The 25,223-nt window shown below is 52.9% G+C and overlaps 1 protein-coding gene across 1 annotated transcript; it reads left to right on the top strand.

Annotated features, from left to right (window-relative positions):
• Positions 1 to 404: 404 nt before the first annotated feature.
• Positions 405 to 22,090, top strand: PIK3R6 (phosphoinositide-3-kinase, regulatory subunit 6). The gene is made up of 19 exons (XM_009880006.1): positions 405 to 417; positions 3,729 to 3,812; positions 4,903 to 4,994; positions 7,429 to 7,497; positions 7,980 to 8,112; positions 9,455 to 9,524; positions 10,407 to 10,590; positions 11,408 to 11,555; positions 12,757 to 12,843; positions 13,304 to 13,760; positions 14,446 to 14,545; positions 15,306 to 15,428; positions 15,916 to 16,026; positions 17,590 to 17,680; positions 19,020 to 19,090; positions 19,332 to 19,422; positions 19,894 to 19,964; positions 21,050 to 21,162; positions 21,934 to 22,090. The coding sequence occupies exons 1-19, from the start codon at positions 405 to 407 to the stop codon at positions 22,088 to 22,090; spliced, it is 2,265 nt and encodes a 754-aa protein (XP_009878308.1).
• The last annotated feature ends 3,133 nt before the right edge of the window (positions 22,091 to 25,223 follow it).

The raw sequence follows: 25,223 nt of genomic DNA, 5'->3' as shown, positions 1-25,223 counted from the left end.
TGGCAATGCTGATGCTCATCCCTGGGGGCCTCCTTGCTGCGGGAGGCTTTGGGGGGCCAAGTGTTCAGACGGGTTCAGCTTCGAGCTGAAGCTTTCTCCAGCAAAACACAGCCCCTGAGATGCTGCGCTCACCCTTAGGGCTTTGCCTCCTTGTTGGACATCCCCCACCCCGGGGTCCTGTGCCCGCGGTGTCCTGGTGGCTTTGTGCTCCACCCCACAAGGTTCAGCCTGATCCTGATCTCCACCATCAGCCTGAGCTGAGCGTGCCCTAATTTTTTTCACAGGCGAGACGCAGGACCCAAGGCCATGCCCGTGTGGAGTGAGGAGCAGCTGCGCACTCACCCCATCACCGCAGACACCCCGCGGCCGTCCTGCCCGCCCCGTGCTGCACACTCGGCCCGGCCATGGAGAGCACAGGTGGGTGATGCTGAGCCCTCCGGGGTGATGGGGCAGGAGGGTCCCAGCCAAATTAACCCACCTCATCCATGTTCTCGTGTGTCAGTTGCCTTCCAATAAAATACATGGATATCTGAGGAGGATGCATTGCCGCTGGGCAGACCTTGCTCTTCGCAAGGTGACGGCAGACCGCGCTGGGTAGGGGGGACACGAGGCATGAAGCAATTGAGGGGTAGTCACAAGATTTGCTGTAGAGGGGCACTTGGAAAGCACTGGGTCTGGCAACCATTCACATTTAAATTTTAAAGAAGTTTTATTGCATTTCTTTTTCACGTCCATTTCCACTCCCCCCCCCCCACCTGGTTTTTTTTTTTTTTTGCACCCCAAGGTCAGGATATCAATGCTGAAACGTGGGGGTTTTTTTTCATTTCTAAGTCACTACTGTTTGTCGCCGGTAGGTTGAGGCTGTTTTTAGATCAAAGTGCCTCTTGTTTGTGTTGGAGCAAGTGCTTTGACGCTCTGCTGCTCCCCATGAAGAAACCTCAGCATATCATGGCTGTAGTCACTTTGATTTAGAAAAAGAGGACAGTATTTATATCGGTGCTCAGGAAAAACTTCCCCTGGTAATTAAAAACACACAAATGAAAAGAATAGGGAATTTCAAATAGCCCATTATTGCGCAATTCCCTGGTGCAAAACCAATCAACGTAACAGTGAAATTGAGGAGCTTTACAAAATCACTGGAGAGAAAACAAAAAGGAGAGAAAATACAACTTTCCAAAGCAAAATTTTTATATTTCCCCAAATGACACTTCCAAAATATGAAAAATCCCATTTCAAAGGACATTTTTGCACTGTAGTTTCTCCCTGTGTCGGTACGATGGCACGAACTGTGCTGGCAGAGATGGGACTGCTTGCGTACGCACACACGGCTTCGCCAGCACGAACCCGAGTGCGTGGTTGTTCTCTAACATAGCTTCGAATGAAACCAGTGCTCCTCTGCAGAAGCAGCCTGAGTTGAATGAATCCCCCCCACATGCATCCTTAAGGGGATGCACTTCCCTGAGGTCAGTACATAGAAGAACGATTTTGGCTCTTGGGGTGAACTCAGGAATAGGCCATCTCCAATACTTTAAATTTTGCGTTTCCCATTTTTCTTTTAGGCATGGCTCATGTCTGCTGCCCCTCTGCCCTGCTCACCATCGTGTTGGACCCGTGGCACTGCAGTCTTTGGGCTTTGAGAGGGCAAGAGTGGCTTGTCATGTGTCTGGCCATGCTGCCAGCTCTGCGAGCTGGTGACAAGGAGGCAGCAAGGATGCTGTGAGGGGCAAAGCTGTGTGCATCGCCAGTGGCAACGGTGGCAACTCTGGGGTGCCACGTCCACTCCCCTGCATGATGACACTGCGCCCACATACCCTCTGAAAGCCACAGTAGAAGAGCAAAAAACCATCTCTGTTTTTTGCTTCAAACCCATCCTTGAGGTGGTGTATGGGTCTGCATGGCATGAGGGGGCAGAAACTCAAAGCTGCCCCATCTCCTGCATGATCATGTCTTGATGGTCTTCTGTCCACAGGAGCACTCACTGGAGATTCCTCTGTTGGTCTGACCCTCCAGCTGAGCTGTAAACCCCCTCCTGTAGTTTCCTGTTTCCCTTCCCATAGCTCCCAACCAGCCAGATCCCAGCACATCTCCCCCAGTCACCGGTCCTTGTAAAGTCCAAAGCACTGCCTGCCCCACCAATGGGACCCAGACCAGTTGGCTTCATCTCCTCCCAGAGCCAAGGAAGGATGTTTGGAGGCTGTGGTCCTTGAGCACAGCTCTTATTTAGTGTCACCCTGGCTGCCTCCTCTGTTTCTTGTAGATAAAGATGAGTGTCCACCGCTGTCCTTCTGCCATCTCTCTGATGTTAGGGATGATGGAGCTCTGGCAGAAGAGGGTGTGGAGGGAATGAGCCAATTCATGAGCAAAACTGGGCAAGAAATGCGGTGGTCATGACACCAATCCCAAAAGGCGATCCCATGTGGATCAGACAGCTTAGACTATGTGTCTAGAGTTCCCTCAGGACCTGCATCAATTGCTCCTTGCTTGCATTCTTGCCATGCAGGTGAGACCTGCTCAGCCACTGCTGGCGATGGTCCGGACCCCACCAGGGAACACAGAGGCAGGAACCTGCCCCAGGAAAGGGCCCTGGGATACAGCTGCCACAAACATCTGAGATCTTCCTCTGGATCAGGCCATGTTCTGCCTGCTCCAGCCTACAACTTCCTACAGAAGGAGAATATCACCTAATAATACCCAACTTCATATAACGCGCTTTTTTTATTACAAAGGAGAAAGAATCATTTTGCCGATGGGGAAGAGTAGCGCAGGGTAAGGAGGGACATACACACACAGGCCATGGTGGAGTAAAGGAACCATGCAGCTTTCCTGGCTGACACCCCGTGTGCTTTCAGGGCTGACTTTTATTTTACATCGGCGATGTGTCAGCGTGCATGGTCAGCCAGCTGCCATGCAAGCTCACTCGCGATCACGAGCCCTCGCCCCACATACAAGTCATACCTCAAACGGGGTCTGAGGTTGTCAGACTTATTTTTGGCCAAGAGCAGGATGCGGTTTGGTTTTGATGCGTATGAGGTGCATGTGGTGGTTACCAGGCAGAAGCACTGACCTTGGGTCTGTCTGGGGAGCAGAAGGTGCTCGGGACCCACAGGCAGGTGGTCGCACGTCAGGGAGAGGGTGTGCGGGGTCACGGGTGGAAGGCAGGAGGTGACATGCCCAGCCTGGTGGCTCTGCCTGGGTTTCCCAAAAGGGGTGAGATGCCGGTGCAGGCAGCAGACCTTGTTGCAAGAGTGCTCCTTGCCATGTGTGTAAGGTTGAGACCAAATCCATGCAGTGCCAAAAATGCAGAGGTGTTTCTGCTCCTTCGTGGTGCCACGTTGTGGTTTAATTTTGTTGGTTTCTATAGTTAATGTGTGATGTTTTTATTGAATAAAGGGAGAGAGGAGCTCTGCAGAGCTCATGCATGAGCAGTCCTCTGCAGAGCTCCCCTACTGCCACATCTGCTGGAGCACTTTGCTCTCCAGTATGGCTGGGCCACCAGTCCATAGGATGGCATCTGCCCCCGAGCTCCAGTGACCCTGGGAAGGGCTCTGGCCTGTTTCCATCAAGGCTTATCCAGACTTGAAGCCTGCTGAGACAGCCATCCCGATGGATGTGGTGAGGGGGCAGTTCCCATACTCACTGCACACCCAAACCAGTGTCCGGGGTTGTCCCCGGGTGCCAGTCTCCCAGGGGTGCTGGCCTGGCTGCTCACGTCCTCTTCGTCCCTGCAGAGGTGGAGTCGGACATCCTGCGCCGTGTCCGCACGCTGCTGCGAGAGCTGGACGGTCACCACCCCGCCTGCCAGAGTGACCGAGGTAAGGCACCCCCCCGTCCCCTCTCACTGAGGCATTGCTTGGTCCCAAATCTCACTGCTCCCCCCTCTCAGACAGCGTCAGGGTGGGGGGACACGGGGTGGTCTCACCTCCCTGGCCCTGCTCTGCCCTTTCTCACCTGCTCTCAGAGGTGCGAGCTCCTGGTGTCTGCCATACACCAACCTCAGCAGCTTTCATTCCTCCTCCTCCATCCTCTACACCCTTCACTCGCCCAGGGGGTCCAGCACTGAGGTGGGACACCAAATACCAGTGTTTGTGATGCTGTTCCCAGCTCTGACACCGACTCGCCACGCAGCCCAGTCCAACTCACTTAACACCTCTGAGCTGGAGTGTCCCCATCTGCCCCTGCGGGGGTATCGCTTCACTACCCACTGCTCAGTCCCTCACTAAAGAGTCAGTAGAAATCCCCGTGTTACGGTTTTGGAGAATAAAACTCTAACTGATCCAGCAACTGGACTGCTACAGCCTTAGGAAGCCTTATTGATTTTGAAAAAATGATTTTACTTGGAGTGCGCAGAATATTTTGCAGTTAATTAAATTTGATTTTGTCTGGAATGAGCCTTGACATCTGCAGGACTTGAGATGCTTTGTGGTCCTCGCTCCAAGCGTGAGCTGTCGGCAGCCAGTGTTCAGGCGCTGCGTGCTGGGACTACCAGCAACCCACATTCCTGAGACCTGGCAGTGAAAACAGGCAGTCACGAACAGAGTAAACAGAGGGACCAGGAAACAAACTTCATGTCCATTGCCCTGCATTGCTTTTCTCCAGCACCCCCAGTCCTAGGATCTCTGAGACTTTTTTCCAAAGGTTTCCCAGGATTGGAGATATGATACATCAATGCCGCATCTGGAATCAGGGCAGCAGCATGACGTGTCCCTTGCAGAGGGTCACTGATGGAAATGGAGTGCGGAAACGCCTGGTTTCGCTCTGATACTGATGTCAATGGAGCATCCCTGATGGTGATTTTTTAGAGCAACGTTGCCCAGGGCTCCTGATTCCTCTGTCAAACTCTGCCCCCGATCCATCGCTGTTCTGCTCTGCAGCCTGACCTCTTTCTTGGCTTTCAATTCTCAGGGATGCTGCGATGGACCCTGCATAAAAAAATCGACCAGAATCCCAGTAATAGCTCCATCCTGGTCAGGATCCTGGTGAAGGAGCTGGAAAGGGTGAGTGCTGCCTCGGAGACATCCCCTGAGCGCTGGGGTCGGCCCCTCTGTGGCATGTGTCCCACTGCGGGGCCCGGGGGGACCAGAGGGATGGGGACTCAACACCACCCGCAGGGCTCTGCCTCTCCTGGGGCATCCCAGGCTGGAGATGGCTAAGGTGGTTTTAGGGACCTTGTGTCTGGCTGGGGACTGTGGCTCAGCAAAGAGTGAAAAACTCTGTGGGACACCAGGGCAGAGCTGCAGCTCATCCCCCCTGATGGCTGCAGGGACCAGGGTTTGCCCCAAAAGTGGCAGCAGGCCATAGGCAAAGCAGGGACCCTTCCCAGGCTCCTCGATGCCACAGCAGCCAGAGGCAGACAGCCTTTGCAGCTTGCAAATAGCAAAGTGCAAAACACTTCTGACCGCCCCCAAATCCCCCTCATCCCACCCCAGCCAGCAGTAGTCACAGCTACAGTGGAAATTTCTCCTCCGTGTCACTCATTTCTGCCCCAGAGGGTGTCAGAGCAGAAACATCTAGCCCATATTCTGTCCTGAGAGCATCTGACGGAAACCTTGTCAGGGATTTTTTGCTTTCATTGAGTTGTCTTGTCATTTTTCTGATCTCGTGTAAACCTTTAGCACTCTCAGCATCCTGGCGTGACCTCGTTTGTGGTTTGATGAAATGTCATGGGTAGAAGTAGCACCTTTTCTTTCTTAGGAGCCTGTTTCATTTTACCCAGCGCCCTCTCATTCCGCCACAGGGAGGAAGAGCCCACATCCCCCCTCCACCTCCTCCTCCCCACCCTGGTGAAGAGCCCCTGCTAATTGTCCTTTGTGCAGAAACCTCCCCGTACCATTTTCTCTGCATCTTTGCCATTTCTCCTTTCCAGCTGGAAGGATGGAGCCGCCTTGCTCGGCATCGCTCAGCTCCCGTGTCTCCTGCCCTCTGCTTCTCAGGCCCGGTGGGGGGTGGGGGCCCAGCACCCTCTGCAGAGGCTGTCACCTCCCTCCATCAACGCCCCCGTGTCCCACACTTGAGCCCGTCAGCTCAGCACAGACCCCTGCGCACACATCGCAGCGCTGTGACCATGGAGCAGTTATTCCTGTTCTCTCTTTCCTGCCTTTTAAGCAGCTCTGAGGCCATTCACGAGCTGTGTGTCTCCCCGTCCCCGTCCCTGTCCCCGTCCCTGCTATGGCAGTTTAGCTTCCGTCGGAGGGATCTTATCAGATGGATTTTGCAAATCCAGATAGACAGGAACACCCACATCACCCCCAGCTTCGGCTTCAGATGCAGGGATTCCCCCAGAGGGCTTCAGGTCTGCTTTCCCCTGCAAAAGCCATGACATTCCCTCCCCATTATAACTGTTATCACTCTGCTACTCTTATCTTTCCTAGCCCAGGAGGGATGTCAGGTCGCCTGGTCCATAATTCCCTTCATCTCCCTAAAGGTCTTCTTGGAAATCAGTGTCATTTTTTTCTTTCTTTTTTTTTTTTTTTATTCCTCTGGTACTGCAGCAGCTCTGAGCAATCACTACCAACCATAGATAATAATTTAGCAATTTCACACTTGAGTTCCTATGGGGCTCTGGGCAAATATCAACTGGTCTCAGCAACTCAGTATTGTTCCATTGTATTGATAATTTCTAAAGCTTTGCTGCCATCAGTTCCATTTAACTCAGATCTATCGGCACAGCAGCCCTGAAGAAAGGTGCTGGAAATAGCTTTGGGATGGAAATACCTTTCCCAGGTTTATCCAGGGGCATTCCCATTGCCGGAGCTGTCAGTTAGAGCCAGGCTGCAGGCAGGGGGTACACGGCTCTGTCGTCTTGAGCATCCATCTGGCTTCCCATGGGCCAGGACGGGGATGCAAGAGCATCTTTTCTGCCTCTCCACTCTGGTCCCGCGCCCACCAAATGTAAACCAGGCTTTTTCCAGAGGGTTCCCTGTGGTTTTATATTTTCGCATGAATTTTTGCAACAGAAAGGAGCTCCTTATTGACCTCAGTTAGAAACTTCTGCTCGCTCTCTCCCACCATGACTGCTGTGTATCACAGCTCTCGGTGTCCGACCCACACTCCCAGAGCCTTCATGTCCTTACAGCAATCTCCAGCCCTGCAATGTGATGGTGGCCACAGCAATGTTGTCCACCCCCCTACCCCTTCCCCAAGGCTTGGCTTGCATGGGATGGCCACCAGGCAGGACCTGTCTGCCCCGGGGACACTCTGCCCACCCTGATGCCCTGTGGAGGGACCCCAAACCCCACCTTGACCTGGGGAGCATCACCTCTGAGCCAGGGAGAATGCCTGTGCTCACCCGGTGTGCCTGAGCCGCTGAGCAGTCGGGACCCAGTGCATCCCGGGGGCCATGGTGGCCCCCCCGGCTCTGGTCCCTGCTGCCGCCCATCCCAGCCCCCTGCCAGGCACTGCCTGCGTTGACTGTGCCTTTTGGTCCCACAGGCGGAGCGAGGTGACTTCAGACATTACATCATCCCTTTGCTGCACACGCTGATGTACACCTTGATAAAGGTAACCTACCACGGGCTTCTCTGGGGCAAGAGCCAGGGACATCACAAACCACAGGAGGGACCACCTGAAGTCACTCAGCACCTATTCCTGTGCTGAAATATCCCAGTACCTGCCCAGTAAGGCTCTGGGACTACCACGGAGGGACTCAACTGTGCGTTTCCCAGTGTGATGTTTGATGGCTGAGACACTGGCACCTTTGACATGTTGGGGAGTGACAGGTCCTTCCAGCTGACCCACTTTTCTGGAGGTGCTTAGGTGTCTGATGGTGCAGGAAGCCACAAGCTGGCAAAAATGCGTGCCCACAGCCCTTCAGTGGGTATTGCTGGAGGTTTCCATTGTAGGGCCTGGTTCTGCTTCAGATATTGCATTTAAATCCATATTGAATTTGGCGTAGCGCTGTGCCCACCCACCCTGGGGTCTGTTGTGGGGAGAGCACCTTTAGGGATCACTGCATCTCCTTATCTACCCCTTTCTCGTTCCAGGCTCCCTGCATCTCTGACGAGCTCTGCAGCAGAGTGTATGATTTCTGTAAGAAGCTGCTCACCCTGCCCAAGCCATTCTGCACCGTCGGTTTGGACTACGCCATCAGGCTGAAGATGGAAAGGACAGCACCGGGTATGAGAGCTTCTCCACTCTGCCCGTGCAGGGCATGGTGAACGGCTGGGCTCCTCGAGGCGATGGTAGTGGGGGTTTTGGGGGGTTTCCATACCTGAGCTGGCCTTTGCCGAATGCAGTGAGCGATGGCAGGGACTTCTGCATGGGGCTGGCCAAACACTGGGGGGTCTTAGGAATGCATTTGGATGGGAGGGTTCTCCCTCTCAGGCTGCTGAGCCTCAGTTACTTGCGGAAAACCTTGGGGTCCTCCTGCTGTCGGTGTAGGAACCACCAGCATCAAGTCCAACCCATCTAAGGCAGGTGTATATACACGCTCTGTCCATATAGGAAACAGGGTGTTTATGGTCCCAGCCTGGGCATCTCAGTAAATTTTGTGGAGGTCTCCATTTTGCAAAGCGAACTCTCTATCTAAAATTGAGTGCAGAATGGGCTTTCCCTTCACTACTGTGTATCACATTTTAGACACTGAAACATCTTTAGTTCCTGCAGAGATCAGTCTCTTTCAGAACGCAAGCCAGAGGAAAGCTCTGTTTTCCTTTTCCTCTATGTTGGTCATTAAAGTTCTTCTTGGTAAAGCCTTCTTTAGTAAGGCTCTTTAACAGCACTCCTTTAAAACAGTGCAAGGTGCAGACACCTTGTGAGGTGGAAGTAAAATATGAGAAACCTGGTGGGAAATTAGAGAGAAAGTGCCATTCTTGGTTGTCTCAGGGCATCACCATCACCCCAACCACGCTTCCCCAGTACCACTTTGTCTGGAGCTCCAAGGTCCACCTTTCTCTCCCCTGACTTCTGGTAAAACAATGATTCAGTGTGGAGAGATGGGGATCTCCAGCAGGGCTTCTCTTGGAGCACCACAAGGTTCACAAGATGATTGCACCCGAGCAATGCGGGGTGGATGCATCTCCCCCACCTCAGAGCTGGGTGAGGGTAAAGCACATCTCTCCTGATTCAGAAACGCTTTGTGCTCTTCATATCTACCCACACGTTGTCCCCTGATGTGGCTCCGAGTATGGAGGCCAGGAGTAGGACTCTTCCTCCTGCTTCCGACTCCACTCCCAAGTTCATAAACCACTAAACAAAGGAAGGGAAATACAGGAAATAGTCCCTGAATAGAAGGGGGTTTCTTTTTATGTCGCATGGCCTATCTTTGTCCTTGACTATTTTTAACTCTGGGCCCAATTCTTGGCTCTTTTGCATCATCTCTCCAGCAGTGAGCGGTCGCTGACTTGGCAGACCCACCATCCACCTCTACAACCGGGAGCAGCGTTGAGCTGCTCTGGTGAGTTGTGTTGTTATTCCTCATGCTCTGACTCCTGCGTGTTTATCTTCTTGCATTTGCTAGGTATGTTGTACCAAAGAATGGTCATTTCCGAACAAAGTCTTAAAAGTGACCCGTACCCTTATCAGGAAAAGTGAGTAGCACCTCTTCAAATGTGTTGTTACTTTTATTTCTTTTATAGTCTCATAGTAAAATACGCCTTTTCCTGCATTCTGACTTAATGTTCGATGGAACAGACAATTTGGACACAAACCATATGGCGGCACATGGTCTTGAGGGAGCTTTGCATTTGGAGAAGCACATTCCTCCCACGTGTCTCAATTTATTTCTGCGGTTCTGGAAGGCACGGAGCCTCCCCAAGCAGAGAAGGGGAATATCAGCAGCAACCCTTTTTCTCTGCATGGGATGATGGTGACACGAGCTGCTTGTGCCAACCCTGAGCAAAGGGGAATCACAGAATCCCAGCATCCCAGACTGGTGAGGGTTGGAAGGGCCCTCTGGAGCTCCCCCAGTCCACCCCCCGCCAGAGCAGGGGCACCTCCAGCAGTGGCACAGGACAGCGTCCAGGCGGGTTTGGAATGGCTCCAGAGGGGGAGACTCCCCCACCTCTCTGGGCAGCCTGTGCCACTGCTCTGCCACCCTCACAGCAGAGAAGGCTCTGGTTGAGGTGGAACTTCCAATGCTCCAGTTTGTGCCCGTTCCCTCTTGTCCTGTCACTGGGCAGCGCTGGAAACAGACCGTTCCCCTCCCCCTGGCACCCCCCCTTTAAGGATTGATAAGCATTGATGAGATCCCCCCTCAGTCTTCTCTTCTCCAGACTAAAAAGCCCCAAGTCCCTCAGCCTTTCCTCATCAGAAAGATGCTCCAGTCCCCTCATCATCTTTGTAGCCCTTTGCTGGACCCTCTCCAGCAGTTCCCTGTCCTTCTGGAACCGGGGAGCCCAGAACTGGACTCCTCTTCTGGACTGGAATCCTCATCTCATCTCCCTCTTTCCGTATCCTCCTGCCCCATGCAGGATTTTCATCTTTGCTGATCCGAAGCTGCTCTCCGAAGCCATCTGCAACGCGCTGGTCACCGACACGGAAGCAGCTCAGGTCTCCCAGAGTCCCCGGGCGTGCATGTGCTATGTGATCATCCACACCATGCAGGCAGCCCTGGGCGAGGGCTGCGATGTCAGCGGCTTGAAGAGAAGCCTCCAGGTAACTGGCACCACTTCTGCGGCACCCTGGGTGATTTTTCCAATGGTCCTGCTCTTACCGGGCACATCAGAGCAGAGAAAGGATTTTTGGCAAGTGGGGAGACCCCCCTCAGCTCCTCGCTGCTGGTCTCCATCCCCAGTAGCCCCAGTGATACCCACAAGGCTGGGCTACAAGCAGAGCTGGTGTTAGACTAAAACATTCTCCAAATATAAAAGAGATGCTGCAGCACAAGCCAGAGGTTTTGAATCTTCAGGTTGAGTCTTCAGTTTTGCACAGCAAAGGTGGGCTCCGTGGCTGAAATACAGGCTCCCCTGTGATCCCTGGTTTGGCATCACGAGCCCTGTGGGTCATTGCAAAACCATCTCTGCAGAAATGTTTCAACCAGTTTTCTCCCAAACCTCCTTCAAGGAGCTGTGGGGCCACAGCGAGACAAAAAGCTATTTCAGACAGGTGACTTTGCAGGGGCTCCCAGCGATTTCCACTCCAAAGGACACCTTTGTGTGTCTGCTGTCCCCATCTCCGGAGCCGTCACTTGAGCTGCCAGCTTGGCTGCTGGCTCCCCGAGCTCACGGCAGCCGGGAGCACAGTGCCCATCAGCTGCAAACCTGTGAGAAAAACATCTTTAAGCAGCCAGTACAGCCAGCAGCTCTCCTCCTCCAGCCTTCCCCAGGGACAGGAGGACATTTGTGTCCTCTGCTGCAAAACAATAATTTTCGCAGGACTCATTTGCCCTCTTTCTGCCCTCTCCTGTGGTCCTGCCCCTGGAGCATCTCCTCTTTTCACGCCTCTGGGTATTAATATCTGCTCCTCACAACAGGATATGCCCACGAGCGACGTCGAGCACTGGTTCCAGCAAGTGGTGGCGGCAGTCGAGTGCGCAGGACACGAGGCAAGCGCAGACCGCGGCCAGCACGCAGAGAGGCTGGAAAAGATTTACCACGCCGTCCTCAGCGCCTCGCAAGCAGGTGAGGTCCGGGCCACTCGTGCACAGTGGGTTAAGGCAGCCGTGAAGCTGGCAGGTCCCTGCCTCGCTGCCATGTCCTCGCCACTGCCCTCCCACAGCTGTCCATCCCCACCTCCCCTCTGCCTCCACTTTAGCAGCATCCATCACCGGGATCAGGTCCTCGCAGCCCGGCTCCTAGCAGTGACCTGATGTCCATGATGACAAACTGCACCTGGCAGTGCAAGGCAGATTTGTCACCTGAAGAAAAGGGACCATGGCAATCTGCTGCTAATTGAGCTGCCCTGAGGCGCAGAGATACGTCTCCGTCGTGCAAAGGGTGCCATAGTTGTTGACCAGTGGAAGTTGGACAGCCTCTCTAATGTTCTGCTGGTGTAAGATACATCTTGCCATGACCGAGACTGGGGACACACTGTGCTCCACACCCTGAAACCTCCTTGTACTGATGCGGTGGACAGTGGTACTGCCATCTCCTCCCATCCCGGGCAATGTTCTGTTCCACCCTGGTGCCATTGGGGCTACATGGACTATAACAACTGTCCCCATCCACCACAGCTCCTCACACAAATCTGGGGTAGACCAGAGGGAAACGGGGGTCATGCTATCTTCTTCCTGGTTACTCCTCATGGAAGGTCCCTGCATCCCAACCCACTCCCTGGAAAGAGCTGGAGACTGTCCCAGTGCAAGATACAGGGAGCAGCAGCCAGTGGGTCAGGGAAATGAGTGGGACCATCTCCTTTTGACGGCACTGAGCTATTCCGTTGTCTCACTGCTCCTCAGAGAGCCATAATGGGATAAAAATAGCCAGTGATGATGGGGTCAGAGAGCTCCCCTGAGTCTGATCGCCAAGGGGAGGTTCGGCCATGTGCGTTGGAGGCCCAGTGCTCGAAGAATGCTTTATTTATTCCGCAATTCCTCTGCTGTCTGCAGCAAAGCAAGGTCCCAAGGTCCTTCACTTGCCTGTGCCTGTTTCCCCATCTTCATTTCTTCCTTTCACTGATGGCGTAGGGACCTTCTTATGTCTCAGTTTGTGAGAGCAGAGGTCTGTGATTACAGCCTCAGGTCTGGCCAGAGGCGACCAGGGTGGGAGAGCCCTTGGGGTCAGCACAGGCTATCTCAGCCAGTGCCTGAAGCTCTGGGGTTCATGCACCTATGCAGGAAAACTGTCTGCTCCCGTGTGTTACAAGCATCCTTGTTTCCTCCAGGCAATGCTTCCTCGGGAGGGCTGCAGGGTACCCCTCTGCCCAACCCCAACATCAGCTTTCACCTCTGGACAGAAGACGACCAGCTCTGTGAGTGCCCTGGGGGGCTGCGGCAAGTTGGGAAGATGCCTGAGGCTGGGAAGCCTGTGCAAAGCATGTCATTTAGCCCTGATTGTTGGGCTATGAATTTCATAACCCTCACCCAAGGGCCAAACTTGTGGAGGCTCGTGCTGACTCCACCAGCCTTCCTTCTTGCGGGGTGTCGGGATCAGATCAGGGGATTAGAGGGAGAGAGGGGTGAAGGAGATGGGGCAGGATGGACCCCTGTGGGACATGCTGCAGCAGGATGTACCCAAAGTACCTGATTTGAGTGATACTGAGCTCTCTTCATGGTGCAATGTGAAATGGGACTGAAAGACTGACGCCTCTTGGACCTGCTGGTGGAGATATGGACCCTCTGGTTTGCACGGGAAGAGGGGAGCCAGGGCAGGACTAGGGCTCAGCGGGGGTTTGGTTGTATTTCCCTCCTCGAGCTCCCTTCTGCCTGCAGGGAAGGAATTGGTGCTGTTCATCCGCCCACTGTCGCAGAGCTGTGAGCCCAACTGCCTAAGCCAGGACCTGGACAACTTTGAGATCCAGGACATCATTTCGGACTGCGAGTGCTGCGAGCAGACCCGCTTCTCCGTACTCTCCACCGACAGCGGCATCGAACGGGACCTGCCCACAGCAGCTGAGGAGTCCTTCTCCCCTTGCAGTGCCGAGACAGAGCAATCCCGGCTCCAGAGGAAGGGTGGCATTAAAAAAAAACAGTTGCCACTGGAAAGTGTGGCCTTCCTGCAGACTGGATGCAATGGTCCCGGGGCAAAGCCCCCAGCAAAGCCACAGAGGAGACCGGGCATCCCCCCAGAGCCTGCAGCCCCGCTCCAGAGGCTCCACACTGCCCGCATCGTGCTGCTGGGGGACGACCGGATCCTGGGGCGCCTGGCCCAAGCCTACCACTCTTTGAGGTGACCGGTGGCCACAGCCACTTTGGCTCTGGGGGCTTGGAGAAAGGCAGGGCAGAGCGGGACAGAGCGGGACATCAGGCTTCAGCCTGATGAAGCAGCCAGGATGGCTGGGGATGGGGTTGGGCTCCAGGGTTACCTGAAACAGGATGGGACCCAAGTGTTTTGCACCCAAATGCATCTGACTTTCACTGGCTGCATGGCATCGTTTGGCTCTCTTGGCCCAAGTGGTGCACACAGGGAGTTTTTCCCTTCTGTCCATGGAACGGGTTTAATGAACCATAAACGAGGCAAGATGCTTTCCCACACAAAAAGGGAAAAATTCTAAAGCAAAGCTGTTGCCCAGCTGCCCAGCCAGCTCACCTGGGCCAGGAGACCAACGTGGGGTGGGTCTGTGTGGCGGTGCGGGCAGCAGACGGGGGAGCAGAGCTGGGTGCAGTGGGGACTGCTGGTCCCAGCTGAGCACCCGTCTGCCCCCTGCACCCATCATCTCCCCTTGCCGGATTTGGGATTTGGAAACTCGGGGCATTACTGCCATGCTGTCACACTGGGCAAAGGAGACATGCCAGGAGGGCATGAGCTCATGTTGCAGAGCAGCTGTGGTCTCCTGGCACTGCCCAGCCTTGGCCACGAGCCGTTTCCCTCCACCTTCCCCTTGTGACATGGCTATTTATTCTTCTGTTTGAAGGAAACGAGAAACACGGCGAGTTTTCCTGACTCCCAGGCTGAACCTGCAGTTCTACTACATCCCGGTCGTGACGGGGCAGCCAAACACCTTGGCCGTTGCGGTGAGTCTGGGCTTGGCAGCTCCGGGCGCTGCCGCTGGCTGCCAGCGGCTGACGGTGGTTTTGGAGGAATTCCTGTTGTTTATAGGAATTCACATCCATCAATGCCCAGTTCCTAGAACGGGGAGGATGGGAGCCAGGACAGGGTGTCTGGGCTCAGTTTGCAGACTGACTTCGGGAATCCATCAGCTCCATCAGACATTCAGGCTGCTCCAACCACCCTGACGAGTGATAACTCACAGCCCAGAAATGGTATTCGGTCTTGCTGCTACGCGCCAGCTATAGGAGGATCAAAGAAACTTTAGCAAAGGACTGATGCTTTTCTCACCTCCCAGACGCTTAGGGGAAGCGGTTGCCCCTTACTGAGGGCTTTGCCTGCTTGGTCATAGCCCCAGTTTTAGTTCTGCAACTCAGTACCTTGCAGTTTATCTTGGCAAATCTCTTCCCCTCTGATGGCCTCGAGAAAGCGATAAATAAACAGTCGCACTTCTCACAATATTTTAAGCTGGCCCAGAGCTGGCCGTGAGTCCTGACAAATGTGCCGTTATAAAAATGAACATTTCTTCTTTTCGTTCTTTGCTTGTTGTTGAGCACCTGCTAAGTGAGTGCTGCAAGAAATGTTTTGCCATCTTCTCTGGACCAAGGAGGGAAGGGGGAGGGATGGGGCTCACAGGGCCTTTGTGCTCCATCTCTCTCTGCCTCCTCTATAGCTCCTGGTATTTTGAGCCATGATTGTACTCTGAGCTGTGTGTTTCTCCCACAGGACCACACTACCAGCGGCCAAGAGGAGCTCTGCGAGGTGGCCGGGTACCTGGGCAGAGCCGACCCGTGGTACGAGAGCAACATCAACACGCTGTGCCACATGATTCCCAAGCTGGCCACCATGGTACGAGGGAAACCTTCCCACCTCCCCAGCCTGGCCCATTTCCCAAAGACATCTGCGGTACCTGAGGACGAGCTCCTGTCCTGCAGGGCTCCTCTGTCACCCCTTCTCCCTGTAAACCCGCCCTGGGGAGGGTGCGTGCGGCTGACACTGTCCCAGCCCACAAGACCCGTTTGCTGCGATGGTAATTTTTGGCCAAGTGACAGGAAATGGCAGATTTCAAGAAAGAAAATGTAAATGAGGCATTTGCTGAAATACCCCCCCAGTTCTCATTTCCTGGCAGTTTGAGCCACCACCGATAGCCTACAAAGAAGGCTGGTTAGGTGGGCGCAAGCCTTCGCTTCTCCCATTCGCTTTGACTAGTCACGGCAGAGCAGCTCAGCGCTGCCCTGGTAGACAGCTCGTTATTTATCTAGGAAGGCATGAGGGTTAGTGGCCGTGTTTTTGAGCAGTGACTACAGCTGATCCATAATGTGATTTTCCCCCCCAGCCTTCCTCTCCAAGCAAACATCTTGTGACTGATCTGTTCATCACTGATGTGATCGCATACTACGTCCGCATGGGCATCCAGCCCGTCTGCTTCCAGGTCTATGCTGTGAAGGTGGGTGCCACATCTCTTGTGCCTTCAGGTGGCCCTGCAAGGACTTGCAGAGCCCCACTGCTGGTAGAGCTGTGCAAAGTCAACGGGGTCTGGGGGCTCTCAGAAGATCTGAGCCTGGATCTCGGTGGTCCCCAGCCCGCCCCCTCCTTGCCAGGCTCCCAGATCTAGCGACTCCCTGTAGCACAGCTCAGCCAGAGCCAATGATCCCAGGAAGGCTATTTCAGGATCACACAGGTCAGCAAAGTGAACCTTGAAATTACCCTGTGAGGACACAGATTTCCTGCTCTGCTGGACTTGGGTTTGCTGAGGAGCTCTGGCACCTCCTGCTGCTTTAGATGCCGTAAGCAAACAGGAGTTTACAGAGTGGCTTTGCCAAAACCATCCTGTACCTTGCAGGGGCTTTGCAAGGCTTCCTGAAACACCATTTTATTTATTTCCTGCCAGCTTTTCTCTGAAATGGTATCACAGTGGCATTTGATACGAGAGCAAAAAACTACTGTATTTGGTCACATAACGTCAACCCCCCCCCCCATCTGCTCCTCCGGCAGTTTTCCCCGTTCAAAGCTTAGCGTGGCACTGGTGCACATATCTCCTTTTAATCTACCCGTAGCCAATGTGGCAACCTGTTGCAGCAAAGGACCAGCCATGACATGAGCAAACTGACGTGTGGCTTGCAAAGAGCTGCAAGAGCTTTGATAATTACTGGTAGAGGATCACCAGGACTTGAACTATTAACATGTAGCTCCTAAACCCTTGGAGCACCTGGTCCTCAGCATGCGTGGCTGGGGATTTGGGGTTTTTGGTGCATTTTTATTCCACTCATTTCTCCTCCAAGACAGAAATCAAAAGCAAGCGAGAGAGTGGGTGACTCAAGCAGGGGAAGAGGAACTGACTCCAGATGTGGTTTTCAGATAGAGGCACCTAACCTACCCTGCTGTCATACGGGGTGTGGTGCCGCTTCGTCTGGAAACACTAACCCTCTTTTGCCTTTCTGGTTAAGACCACACTGTTCCTCTTTGGTTGCAGAGAGTTTTCCTGGAAGTAAGGGTCAAGTCCCACAGGAGCTGGCCGTAGGGCTAGGAGAGGCTCCCCGGCACCTTATCTTTGTATTTTGCCCAAAATAAGACCATGAAAAGAAAATTACTAAGTCTGAAGCGACCAGTTGGTTTAGGTGTATCAGGGAGAAATGACCTGCCTTGAAGCTAAGCCAGGACGTGAAGTCAGGCCTGGGAAGCTGCTCCCCTTCACCTGGGTTGCCTCGGGGGTGGGTGGCTGAGAACAGACTCATCTGTGAGGGCGCAGTGACACCCAGTGGCAGGGGACACTGCCCGTGGCTCTGCTGGCCAGGTCCTCCTGGCAACTCCTGACATGCTCCTGGGCTTCAGAAAGCAGTGCAAAAGTAGTTCTCTCCATCCCATGGGCCCCCTGGCTGCAGCGATGAGGTCATAGATTCCCTTTGACGATGTCACACTGGGGTGAGAACCTTTTGATGTCACAAGCCCAGTGTGTCGTCACAGGGTGACTGAGGAGGAACTGTTTCTTAGAGGTTTTCCTCTCTTTCAGATTTTCTTCAATGACCCGGCGCAGGAGCCGGCCGAGGATGTGTTCCTCACGGAGCTGCGCACCCAGGTGCAGGAGAGCATCTCCCACAGAGGTGTGTGTGTCCCCCAACGTTGAGCCCTGCAGCAGGGGATGCCATCCCAGGAAGGGGTCCTGCTGGCCCCAGCTCCCTCTCGCCCTGTCCTTCAGCCTGCAGCTGTAAAGGCCATGCCGTGGGGCACTATCCGTTGTTCCCTCATGAGCAGGAGGCCTCCCTAAACATCTCCATCTCCCTCTCGGGTGCATGACACCAGGCTAAATGAGAGACCTTGTGGTCACTGGTTCCTGGGCTTAACCGGGTTTTGTTGACTGTGCCTTTGGTTGGCTCCACAACCCTCTGAAGCTGAATTTGTGGACTGTGCCTTTGGTTGGCTCCACAACCCTCTGAAGCTGAACCAACAACATATTTTTGTGGAGGAAACAAGCCGGGCTTTACAGCCATCCCCTTTGCCAGATGCCCAGCAGAAGTAGGGAGGTGATTGTGCCCCTGTACTCAGTACTGGTGAGGCCACACCTCGAGTATTGTGTCCAGTTTTGGGCACCTCAATACAAGAGAGATATCGAGGTGCTGGAGCGAGTGCAGTGGAGGGCAACGAAGCTGGTGAAGGGCCCAGCAAACAAATCATATGAAGAGCGGGTGAAGGAGCTGGGACTGTTCAGTTTGAGGAGGAGGAGGCTGAGGGGAGACCTCATCGCTCTCTACAACTATTTGAAAGGACACTGTAGAGAGGTTGGGGCTGGTCTCTTCTCACAGGTAATTAATGACAGAACAAGAGGGAATGGCTTCAAGCTCCAACAGGGTAGATTTAGACTGAACATTAGGAAAGAATTTTTCACAGAAAGAGTGGTCGGGCACTGGAATAGGCTGCCCAGGGAGGGGGGTGAGTCACCATCCCTGGATGTGTTTAAGAGCCGTTTAGATGTGGTGTTGAGGGATATGGTATAGAGGAGACCTTTGTAGAGTAGGGTAGATGGTTGGACTCGATGATCGCAAGGGCCTCATCCAACCTAGACAATTCTACAATTCTATGATTCTATGTTCTCCCTACTAGAAATTCTGCTTCCTTGACTTGCCAGTGATGGGACAAGGGTGCTTGAAGGCTGGACTGTTACAGAGGTCACACCCAGCCCTTCCATCAGTGCACCCCAGTGTCAGATCCAATGGATGTTTGCCATTGTGGTTGAGCACAGAACCTCAAATGCATCCATTTCACTGGACCTGTTAAGTTCACAGAGCCTCAGCTCCCATAGGCAAGGAGAGAAGGGCCAGTGTGCCACACCATGACTGCTGTGTGATGGAGGGGGTGGCTTGTCCCATGGGAGGACACCTCTCTGCTGACCACAGACAGGTAGGATGAGTGAAACCTTAATCTTATCCGGTTCCTTCCTTGCAGAGTTAAGCATGACCAAGAAGAAAATGACCCTGGATGGCCCTGGCATAGATCTCACTGTAACATACAGAAAGGTAAGCGGGGCTCTCGGCAGCCCAAAATGTCTCTCCTCACAGGGACCCCCAGCACAGCACAGCTGTCCCAAAAGGAGTGCTCTGGCCCTCCTTCTTTCCTCTGGAATTGCACTCCAGGACAAAGAGATCATGGTGAACTTTAAAAGCCTGTGAGCTAACCCTGCATTTGTGAAAAACTGCCCCCAAACCTCTCCATGTGTAACCTCTTGGCCAGAGGGAACTAACAGAGCCTTTCTTGCAGGTTGTGGTGAGCAACCGGGCAAAGGAGCTCACAATGTCCCTGCGCTCCACAGGTCTGGTGATGAAAGCCATCCCCGCTGATGAGGCTGAAGGTGGGTTCCTCCTGCTTGGAACCATGTGAAGAGGGTTTGCTGAGTTTTCTGGTGCTTGATAGAGTAAATCTGACCAGAGTACTTAGTGCCAATTGTGCCTGGGCTGTGGGGGTTGGATCAGTGACATGCATACATTGGTGTCACCACAGTCTGTGGTTGCACCTTTTCTCCTGAATGATGTGCCTGGGGGTCCCTGTAATGTGGGGTTCAGCATAACCATAATCTTGGCTTGGCAGCATCTTCCTCTTTCTGCAGCCTTCCTTTCACCTTGCCCTTAGCACAGCCTCTGAGATTTTCACCCTGACCATGATCCCACACAAGCCCTTACCCCATGGAGCTTGCTAGAGTCCTTTTCTGCTGATCCCACAGACCTCTGGCAATGCACCTGAGTGTGGGATCTGGCACCACCCCACTCAAAGATGAGCACAGATCGTGCCATGGTCTAAGGCTAACACGCTGCTTCTGTTGCAGACCTGGTGTGTCTGAATGTGAACATCACTGAAATCATTAGGATCAACAACTTGTCGGGGCGATCATTCTCAGTAAGTAGCTGTGGATGGTCGTGGCGCCGGAGGGGCCGGCCAATGCATGGAAATCCCTTATGACAATGGTGAAAGGGGAAACACTCTGTGGGGAGGAGAAGGCTCTGGGGCCACCCTACTCAGAGAGTGTTTTGCCATTACTTCCCATGGAAAAGTCTAGATTTTTGAGCCAAAGCTCCAAATGCCATCCCAGTTGCTCAATGCCACATTGAATCATGTCTCAGGAGACCCTGAAGGTCTGAGCTGCTCCCGGGGTGATTCTGTGACCCCTGGGAAGAACTGGAGAAATAAGGCTTAGCCCTAATCATCGTGGCTCCACTTGGGTACAGGACGGGGTCTGTAGCTTTGCGATCAGCTCCATTAGCTCCACACCTCCGGCTGCAGCGCCCTCCCCACACCCCATGTCTTAATGCCCACAAAGCTCATGAGAACAGAGGCCATTGGAGAAATATTTTAACAAAGCATAAACGAGAAGCAGGAACTTCAACGAATCTAATTACCAACTCAGAAAGATGGATATGCAAAAGATGGGACTGACAACTTGGGCTCCTGTCCTTTTTGTTTTACGTGAGAGTTCAAGTAGACTCCAGAGGACACGCTGCCCTGTGGGAATGTGTCACTGCAGTTTGGATGGCATTAAGTATTATTGTGCCATGGTCATTTAGGCCCTGGAGCTGCCAGGTGTCTCAGCTGGTATTTTAGGTAGCCAGCACACTTTTGCTTATTTTCACCTGGCTTTTGGAAACACCAAGGTATTGCAGCCCATGCTTCCCACCAAGATACACCACGGCCCTGGAGAACAGACCACGTCCCACATCAGATGTCCCTAACCTTCCAACTTGTGTGAGCATTGCCAGTTTGGAAAGTTTGCCCTTGCAAAATTTGATCAGGTTGTGATTACGGAAAAAGGACAAGAGAGAAACTTACCTCCTTAAAGAAGTCACCTTATGTCACATCTGAGGTTAAAAAAAAAGCGAAATGTCATCATTTCTCCCTTTCACACCCAGTATGCACGCACCACCCATCACCGTGCAGCCAAGGGAAGGGAAGCGAGACACTCACTGGCCTTTCTCCTCTCAATCCAGGCTGTGGCAAACAGGTTGAAAACACGCAATATCAAAATCAGGAGCACGGAGCAGAGACCCTTCACAGTGTGTCTGGACAAGGACAGCAGAAGAGTCTACAGGAACGTGATCAGGTGAGAAAGCCACATGTGCCAGGCTCTGCGTATCTTGCCAGTGACCTTGCATCCCTCCCTGCAAGGGCTCCCAAGGTAGCAGAGCAGTTTCGCAGGAGTCCTAGCCCTGATCCTCAGACATCACAGAAGACCCATGGGCAAATACAGGGAATACAGGGCAAATACATGGGCTTCAGGGAAAGCAGGGATGAGTGGTGCTCTCCTACTTTTGTGTTTTCAGATGATGGTGTGAGAAACAAAATGTTTCTTCCGTTTTAAGTAAGGTGCTGTCATTAAGACAGTAGAAGGACAGGTACCTCTGGGGACAAACTGAAACCTTAGATCTCCTAATTATATCATGGAGCTGATGCTCTCTCACTGACTGCATTCCTCACCAGGGTGTCTCAAGCATATGAAGGGAGAGGGAGAGAATTCAGCTCTGTGAAAATAGCAGGGATCGATGTGCCTATAGTAGCTCCAGTGACATAGGATGTGTTGGAAGCAAACGGACAGGTGGTTCATGCTCCATGGACCATGTGGAACATACATAAAATGTGGATTTGAGAATCAAATTGAGCCAGGCTAAGGACACTGGTTTTGTGGTGAAACACTTACATCAGCTCATCTTTCCAGCCAAAACCAGTTGAAAGAGCGCAAAAGCAGCTGCACATCTCAGTATGACAGCCCTCCCTCAGCAGTCGGTGGGGAGACCTGGTGTTTAGTCTGAGATCAGACTCTGGCCCTCAAGGGCAGATTTGCACGTGCAATAAATATGTCTTTGTGCTCTTGCAGTGTGGAAGTGTCTCCTTGCCTAGAGCCCAGCTACTGCTTGCAAAAGACGAGGGCAATGAAATTCAGTCTGCACGAAACAGAAGATGTGGGGCTTGTGAAATACCTGCCCAAGTCTCTGCTGTTGCCCATCAACACATTCGCAGGCGTCATCCAGTGAAGAAAACGAGAAAAAGCTGATGTGAAAGATGTCACATTGGGTCGTCGCAGAGGAGATGGAAAAAGAAAACACACTAAAAGCCACCAACAGTGGTTTAACAACAGTAATGGCGTACAAAGCTGCAACAGCAGAGGTGGATAGAGGTCAGGCAGGACAGCCATGGCCTGCTGAATGTGCTGAATGACAGGGATGACCACAGCTAAACCCCCTCTGCCACGGAGTAGAGTGTTGCTGAAGAACTGAGTTTTCACCTTTTGCACAAGTCACAGAAAATCTTTGAGCTTCTTCATTTCAGGAAGACTGGAAGAAATACAGCTGAGGTGACTGTGCTTGTGGATCACGGAGCAGTTGCCATCAGTAATATTTATTACGGTGATGTCTCACAGCCCAGCAGGGGATCAGGGCCTGCTGCGCTGGGTTCTGCTCAGCAAACTCTTCATCCTGGCACAGGGTGATGTATTTGGGCAAACCAGCAATTATTCCCCTGACTGATTTAGGAAACCTCATTGTAAGCCTGACCACAACTGGGAGAGCACGTGTGTTTAACGCAGCTTCTACGGAAGGCGGTGGAAAACCTGCTGTTGTTTCAAAGGGGTCACACAAAGTAACGCTGAATGGTGTGAAAATGGGACATGGAAAAGACAGTGCAATATTTGGCAGTGATGAAGAGGGCAAGAACAGCTCAGGCTGCCTCAGCAGTGCTGTGAGACATGCTTGTCTGTGAATGGTATAGATCTTCTTGAAGAAGAAACCTTTGAGCAGACAGGAGGCTGCTCTCTGACATCGGAGCTGTGCCTTCGAGTCCAGCTGGGATTTCACTGTAGCTTTGCTACGTGACCTCTCCGCATCTGGTCTGGAGCCTCATGAGCACCAGTTGTGTTCCTCCAGCTGTAGATCCTGGGAACAACCCCCTGCAGCAGCACACCTCCTCCATGAGGTCAACCAGCAATACCTCTGCATCCCAGTCTGCCTTGCAGTCCTGGTTTGGTCTGTGTCTGCTGCGCAGGTAAGAGATGTAGAAGAGTGGAGTAGTGCTCCTGGGAATGAAGGGATGGGCAGGATGCCTGCAAGACTTCTCTGTTCCTTTCTTCTGCTGCTACTACGGTGTAGAAACCCTCCCCTGGTTTGCAGATGGGCCGGGCTGAGCAGTGACAGCACAGCTCCTGCTTCCACCCAGGCTCAGACTAACTCGGTGTCAAGGACGATCATGTAGGAGGACTGTCTTCATTCCAGTTTGTGGCTGACTGAAATAACGGAAGAAACATGGTGTGTATTTATTGACTTTCTGAATGTGACCTGTGGTTTTGTGGGTGTCTCTGGGGAGTCTTCCCTAAACTCATGTTGAAGGGGATTTGAGGGCATTCCTTCTATGACACTATCATTTTTTTATTCTCTTGGCTCCCAGATAACTCGTTACCTGGGTTGCCTTCACTCAGGGGTGCTTGCTTGGATCAGTAGCCCAAAGAAAGTGTCCTTTAGCTTTGTATATGTGCATAGCAGCTATTCTCAGTCATCTCTGGCTGTCACCAATGGGGTGACCTGGAGCCAGCTCTGCAGTGGCAAATCCCTGTGTTAGCCCTGATGGCTGGAGACAAATCCACCCCTCTGTTCTGTCTGTGCCACGTCTGCCTGGCCCTGGGGAACTGCACCTCTGGAAAGTCACTTCTGTTTAACCACCCACACCTGGAACAAGGACCTCACCTCCAGGTATCCCAGTCTGGGATACTGGAGAGGAGCTTCCCTTCTGCAGAACTGCTCTGAGCTTGCGAGTTGTCTTGGCTGGTTGGGCCCCATGGAAATCTTACTTGCATTTCTTGCCACGTGCACAAGGCTTTAGGGGTTCAACCCTCAGAATTCCCTGGTCCCTCTCTTTGCCAACAAGCACAGGGCTTCCATATTCCTGTGCGCGCGTGTCACTCACTGTCACCTGGCGCAGCAGGCAGTGTCGCTTCCTTTTCCCAAGACAAAGGTTTATCCACTCTCACTTTGAACACACCACGCAGTCCAAAACAACTGCTGAAATACACTACTGGGGCCACAGCAGCTCTGGAGCTGTCGGCAGGTGATGGGTTATTTAGCAGTGTAAAAAGCCTCCACGTCCCAAGAAATATTTAATCCCAAACCAGCACCAACAGTTGAAAGATCAGGTTGGGCAACAGCAACAATACCATTTCCTAAGGAAGCTACCTTGGAACGCTGGCAGATGTATCCCCTCACTGCCAGCCGGGCCAAGCACAGTTCCCAAGCCTTAACATCTCCCCACAAGAGTCACACAGCTGCAAGAGCAGCTTTCGGTTCATCGGTACTGTTTTTCACTGCACGAGTCAAAAATTGTTGATTCCCAACAATGTTGGACTTAGGCAGCAAACATTTTGGCCCTGAAAGAAGCTGCAGTTAGACAGGAGGCTCAGAAACAAGTTGGGAAATGCCTGCGTGCACCAGCTGTTTTCCTCTGTGAGCTGCTGCATAGGGTGCCACAGGGTTTAAGGGGTGACCAGAGGCTCTTCACACCTCTGCCTCCTTGGGGCTTCACTGCGGGGTTCAGGTACCCTGGCACGCAAGGCGAATGCTTACAAAGCCAAGAGACGTGCACTGGGTTGGAGCGAGGTCTGCAGTGTCCAGAGCTTACTCTGTACAGTTGTAAATGATGTAGATGGATTATAAGTTATTTATAAAGGTGTCAGAGATGACCTGTATCAGAAGGTGCAATCCTTTTAATGCCAATTAAAAAAAAAAAAAAAAGTAGAAAATCCAGTCAGTTTGGTTGGTGTTTTTATGTTTGTGTGTGGCTGGCGAATAAGCTGGTAGGAATAGAAAGGCATCAGTGTCATTTGTCCCTCTGTGGCTGATGTCTTCTCCTCCCCAGCTGGGAGCTGCATGCTGTGTTACACGGAGAGAGACTTCACAGCCAAAGAGCTCTTTTGTGAAGGGATGGGCAGAAATGGCTGAATTGCGGAATTTCAGAAGCAGTAGTTTATTACTCCCATGCCCTTCGATTCCCCTCTGTGCTGGTACATTCTGTCCTCATGGCCTGTTCCCCTCAAAGTCTGTCACTTTGAAGCACCCCAGTGCCTTAGAGGGGCCAGCACTTGGCCCAGCACACCTGGGCTGGGAAAGGGGTGACATGCTGGCT

This window comes from Charadrius vociferus, unplaced genomic scaffold (assembly GCF_000708025.1).
Source record: "Charadrius vociferus isolate BGI_N301 unplaced genomic scaffold, ASM70802v2 scaffold532, whole genome shotgun sequence".
Classification (NCBI taxonomy): Eukaryota; Metazoa; Chordata; class Aves; order Charadriiformes; family Charadriidae; genus Charadrius; species Charadrius vociferus.
This window is presented reverse-complemented; position numbering and strand designations above follow the sequence as displayed.

Bases quoted from the DNA above. Each gene is read 5' to 3' on its own strand.
- PIK3R6 (XM_009880006.1), top strand. The intron at 4,995-7,428 runs GTGAGTGCTGCC...TTGGTCCCACAG, and splicing joins TGGTGAAGGAGCTGGAAAGG to GCGGAGCGAGGTGACTTCAG. The intron at 8,113-9,454 runs GTATGAGAGCTT...TGCATTTGCTAG, and splicing joins GATGGAAAGGACAGCACCGG to GTATGTTGTACCAAAGAATG.